General features: G+C 38.2%; 1 protein-coding gene across 1 annotated transcript; it reads right to left on the bottom strand.

The window, feature by feature from the left end:
* Positions 1–1820: 1820 nt before the first annotated feature.
* LOC124320304 (ATP-binding cassette sub-family G member 1-like) lies at positions 1821–4662 on the bottom strand. Its single transcript, XM_046783120.1, has 10 exons — positions 4367–4662; positions 4124–4247; positions 3873–4062; positions 3669–3814; positions 3516–3585; positions 3278–3446; positions 3066–3197; positions 2857–2996; positions 2622–2790; positions 1821–2547 (listed from the first exon to the last, which is right to left on the bottom strand). Exons 1-10 carry the CDS (start codon positions 4470–4472, stop codon positions 1949–1951), a joined length of 1845 nt encoding a protein of 614 aa, XP_046639076.1. The 5' UTR covers positions 4473–4662; the 3' UTR covers positions 1821–1948.
* Between the last annotated feature and the right edge of the window lie 793 nt (positions 4663–5455).

The following is a 5455-nucleotide window of genomic DNA, read 5'->3' as shown; positions in this document are numbered from 1 at the left end:
TTGACCGAGTAAGGATCTCTTCAATTCCCCTTTCTGTGTCCTCGCGTACGCCCATGTGAATGTGGGTGTATTCACGAGGACTCCCTTTTACCTATCCCTCCTGGTGGATTCAACTGTTCTGTGGATGGATGGAGCACTTGTGGATGCCTGGCTGTATTTCCCAGGCTTAAAGGTAGGATAACTTCATATCTATAATTCTTTTTGACAATTTGGTGGCGTTGATTTTAAATCGTTATGTAGAACGGTGTTGGCTACGATTATTCCTGGGCCATGCTGAAACTGTTTTATCTTGCTGTTTTGGTTTTTCTCAGTCAGGGTTCTTTAAATAGCACACGTGTAGAACGACTGCATATAAGGCCTGTTTTTGTACCTCACAACTTTGTCTGTGAGTAAACAATCAAATTCAGAAATATTTTAACTTGAAACCCTTGAAGCAAAGTGAAACTTGGACATTGTCCACCGTCTTGCCGACACTGGCATTTTCCGATGCGCATGTTAAGAGAGTGAATTTGAAAGCCCAAGCTCTTCACCTAAAACTTTATTGTGTAATCTTGTAAAATGTATTTTTGTTAAATTGCTCTACAATCTTTCCTAATGTGGTTAACCTTCAGAAAACCATTTTTTTAAACACTTAAACATTGGTAATATACTGATATACAGGGCTAAGAGCCTTAACGAATTGTTTTCAGGTTGTAACGTAAAAGGAAATAGCCAAGAATTCGTAGTATTTTAAAAATACGCTAGCATGCCAAGTATGCAAAAAAGGTACGAACTCTGTTCCATGGCGAAATTTTCCAGAAACTTTTGGGGCGAACGAAAGTAACAGTAAAAAAGGTTGGGCCGTTGGGCCTTTTGAGAGGCGAGCGGTCGTAGATGGCAGCGGATGGCTATCATGAATCCTTCGAAACCGCGAACCGGAAAAAACTGATGTATGCCATCCACCTCATATAGGATGGCCATAACGTCATTTAATAAGTTTACTTTAAGCCGGCTAATATATTAATTACAGAAGATTTTCCCGCTCCAGACGGTCCTAGAATAGAATTTTTGTTTTGTTTTTATTTACTGTTTGTTATCTCGACAGCACGCTGATAAGCATTATGCCAAGTTTTGTCTGACACTCTTTAAACAGGGTTTAGATATGGCAATTTGAATTTTTAAAGTTGAATGACCCTTGGAATATCGCATTGTTTGTTACCTTTTCCCACGGTATAAGAAATGTCGTGGAAAGTTAGATCCAAATTATTATTAATTAATTATCCAACTATATTGTCAATAATTAATAGTTCAGAGCGATCATTATTCGTTATTGTGAAACTTCAAGAGAATTATTTACTCGAGAATTGTGGTGCGGTTAAAACTAAATGATAAAAATTCAATAGAAAGTTTCGTTCTTTTACCGTAGAATTTCGTCGTTTTAAATTGTGCCGTGTTCGTTAAACACTTTTGATTTCGTGTCAGGTAGAAATCTAGACCGCAATAAACGTTGTTTCTTGCTGGTTATCTTTAATCGTGAGCAACAGCCTAATGTACTTAATGCAGTCCGTCCATGGTCCGTCTTTCACTCAATAATCAACGTTCAATGTTGTTTGAATTAGAGATTGCTTTATTTAGATTAGGCTGCTTCGATTTAAAGCCCTAAACGCGATCATTTCCATTGTTTTACTGCAGTCTTCCCCGGTTTTCAGCTGAATGCCAAATGCTTGCGCACATAAAGTTCTTCCAATTTTTTAGGGCTGAATTCCCTTCGATCAATCTGAAACAGGTTTTAATTCCCCAGTCTTGTGCAGTCCTGAAAGTATAAAAATTTGAGAAACGAATTCATGCATTACAGTCCTTTATTAACTAAATTTCGTCAAAGTAGCATTATGATAGCAGCAGATTTCACATTTCAATATTACGAATGACAAATACAAAAAAGGAAGTAAAACAGAACCCCAAAAGACGATTAACGCATACTCTTCATCTTGGAACGTAAGAAAAAATAACCAGCAAATCGCATGGCCACAAAATAAAACAGCAGTCCAGCAATACAAAATAAATAGGATCCTTGATCCATGTCGAATTCTTGCAACAACTTGTTTGGTGAGCGAAAGTAGCAGTAAGGTTGAAAGCAGTCGATAGGCGGGCGTTCGTAGTAGATAGCTAACATGGATCCTTCGAAACCGTAGCGAAAGAAACTGACGTAAGTCACCCAGTTCAGGTACGGCGGGACGGCACTCAATTTGATAAAGAAACCAGCAAAAATGACTAAAGGAATAGCCATTGTTGGCGCGAGGAAAACGGCTTCTTGGATATCAAACCAGGCGCCGAAGACGAGTCCAATCCCTTGACCCACCAGTGATAACCCTATCACTATTACTAGGAGCATGATGAAACGTTCCATGCTCATCGGCTGCTTAGTCATTATATAAAGTATGATCAAGTAAAAAGTAGGAAATAATATTTGGAACGGAATGTCGGCTAGCGTCTTGGCAATGTAGTACGCTTTGAGGCTGTACCAATTATTCAAATGCTCTCGAGCCAGAACTTTCCTCTCCAGTGGAACTGTTAGTAGAAAATAGTGTAAATTCATTTTCGATAACGAGTAAATCAATGTTGGAAAGGCTTGAAATGCTTACAAGTAACGACAGTTGGCATTGCGGCGGTGAACAAAATAAAAATTAAGTTAACGAAGAGCAATCCAGCGTTGTTTAAGGTATAGGCGGCGTTGTTTCCGACTGCTCCAAACAACAGTCCGAAAAAGATCGCAAATAAAATGCGAGTAAGAAAGCGTACCTTTGTTAGCATCTATTAACGAAGAGCAATCGGTTTTTAAGATGCACAGTGGAAATTTCGAAATTTAAGTGTGTGTACCTTCTCTCTCCAAATAGTTCGCCAAGTTCTATTAAGCAGGACAGCCACTTGTGTATGAAATGGTGCGCCGTACACCAGTTGATTTTTATTATTCCGCTTCTTTTTGCCATTGTTTGTTGTCAGTTCGTCTTTAAATTCGTCTTGTGATTATATATGAGTGTCTTTTGTTGAAGAATAAATATGGCAAATAAATGTCTTAAGCGTATTACCTTCGCTGTTATGGGAAGGTATAGCAATTGAACCAGATTCTGAATCTTGGTTGTAAATGAGACGACCATTTTTAACAATTGACGTCAATTGCGTTATCACGTCGCCATATTCTCCAGAAGCCACATCCATTACTGGAGATGAGATAGAAAGTGATGTTGTAGATTTAATAATTTTGAAAAAAATCGTTAACAGTTGAAGTAATTTTTGTCACCAAAATCGGCCGGATTGTGATAGCTGGGGCAGTTCAAGTTGACGATCTTTAAATAGGGCACTAAAGATTCTACTGGCCCTTGGTAAATACAAGATCCGCTTGCCACGATGTACAAATTATCAAAGTGGTCCAATAATCGCGAACTTGGCTGGTGAATGGTCGCTACAACCTTGAACACAATAACAAATAGTACCCCTTTCTTGTTTACAATCCTCGTTTATTATTTATAGATCTTAACTGTTCGACCGCTCCTGGCGATTTCACGTAATAATTTAACACATTGCATACTCGACGAGCTGTCCAGTCCGCTGTAGAGCAAACAATGTTAAAGAGTTAATTGGACCATTTCTCCTACAGACGATAGCTTCAAATTATCTTTAAATTTTCTTACCTTGTCGGTTCATCCAAAAATAATATGGCTGGATTATTGAACAATTCTACTCCGATAGAGAGCCGCTTACATTCCCCTCCAGACAAGCAGGAAATTCGCGTTCGTTTACTGTTTATCAGACCTAATGTCTTCATAACCAGCTTGATCTATCACAACGAAATTTTAGGTACCGTAAATCAGTGTGACAACATCAATTCAAAATACTTCTGATTTCTTTTCTTTTTCGGACACTTTATTGCCCAGTTTCAGATGAGCAGCAGACATCATGTACTCGTAGACGGTTAAGTCTTGTAACAGATGGTCCTGCTGTGTGATGTAAACCGATTGTTTGCGAAATGTTTTCAACTCCCGTGTTTCACCATTAACCTTAACGTGTCCATCGACTCCACTCGTCCTGTTAAACAATATGCAATCATCAACTAGCCATTTGACATTTGCAGACGAGTAAAACTTACTTTAAACCGGCTAGAATATTCATTAACGAAGTTTTTCCCGCTCCGGACGGCCCTAGAATGGCCGTCAGCTGACCGGACTTGAAGATTCCGCTCAATTGGTGTATAATTGTTTTAACATTTTTACCTAAACACATGAAGTTCACATTATGTAAGCAAATTACGGATAGGGTAGTGTCCGCATCGTACGGACAGTTCATGTTAATGATTTTACATTAGGAATTTTTTGAATTATTCTTTATCTACCTTTTCCGACGGTGTAAGATAAATCACGAAAACTGAAATCCAGTGTTTTGACTTGAAGTTCCTGTGGGGCTTTCAGGCTAATTGTTTCTAGCTGAGTTACACTCATTTCTATATTTCTCACGTGACGATTCAAATTTAAGTTTATTGTATAAGTAAATGTAAAATAAAAACTTATTCGAGTTGTTGCATTATAAAACTTTCATTTTTCAGAAGATAACCACGTCCACTAGATCCACAATCGCTTATTTCAGAAAATGTTCGACCTCGGTTGAACAACACTTGCGATACAACCGCTGATCAACTGCCAAATGGCAGCGTAAGCAAATCAGTTCGGAGCCCACTTTTTTGGGGGGTGGGGGGGGGGGGGGGTTGGAGGGGGATTCAGTTCAGTTTAAGTTTTTTTCACTGCCGTCAGATGGCTTAATTTGCTTTGTGTTCAGGTGTTACTTATGGCAGGTATGCACAAGGTAAAATTTAGCGTTGACTATAACCTTGTAGAATGAGATTTTTATTGTAAAATAGTTTTGTTTTTTTAGTTTTCCGTAATGTCCTTATTTGGATTATCCTTTATCTTCTTCTTACATCGTGTTTTACTTGATACGAAGAGAGCACTCTTGTTGTTTTTTTTGTGCGAAGTCTGTATCTTTGTGACGACTGAATTGCAGTGTCGACTTAAATTTATTGCAGGCTTGGCGGTGAGTCGGTGATCGCTTAAGAATCGAAATCTTGGGCGCGATCATTCATTTTATTTTATTTCCTTTATTACGGAACAACCAATTTTTTTTTTAATTATTTTTTCTAATAATCCATTATTTCTATCTTTAATTGTCTAGTTGACAAAAAGAGAAAAATCCTTTCTAACCGAAGAAAGGAAGTGAGGCCAATTTTCATTTTTTGATACCTAACATAGCGTGTTTACCTAAAAGCAGGAAACGCCCTATAGACTCTTGAAAACAAAAAAATCCAGGTATTTCTTTTAGCGCTCTTGTCAGTTATCTTGTGTTTCGTTTCTCATAATATCGCATCGATAAAGGCCAAAGGGGAGCTTTGTAGCCCAGCATTATTATCTAATAAGACGGGAAACCCGCA

This window comes from Daphnia pulicaria, chromosome 1, assembly GCF_021234035.1.
Source record: "Daphnia pulicaria isolate SC F1-1A chromosome 1, SC_F0-13Bv2, whole genome shotgun sequence".
In the NCBI taxonomy this organism is placed as follows: Eukaryota; Metazoa; Arthropoda; class Branchiopoda; order Diplostraca; family Daphniidae; genus Daphnia; species Daphnia pulicaria.
Note: the sequence above shows the minus strand (reverse complement) of the source record. Positions and strands in the feature narration are given on the sequence as shown.

Excerpts from the sequence above, each read along its gene's own strand:
- LOC124320304 (XM_046783120.1), bottom strand. The coding sequence starts at position 4,472 with ATGAGTGTAACTCAGCTAGAAACAATTAGCCTGAAAGCCCCACAGGAA. Across the intron at positions 3,586-3,668 it reads TTTTTGGATGAACCGACAAG|CGGACTGGACAGCTCGTCGA; the intron begins GTAAGAAAATTT and ends TTTGCTCTACAG. Across the intron at positions 2,548-2,621 it reads AATGCCAACTGTCGTTACTT|TTCCACTGGAGAGGAAAGTT; the intron begins GTAAGCATTTCA and ends TTCTACTAACAG.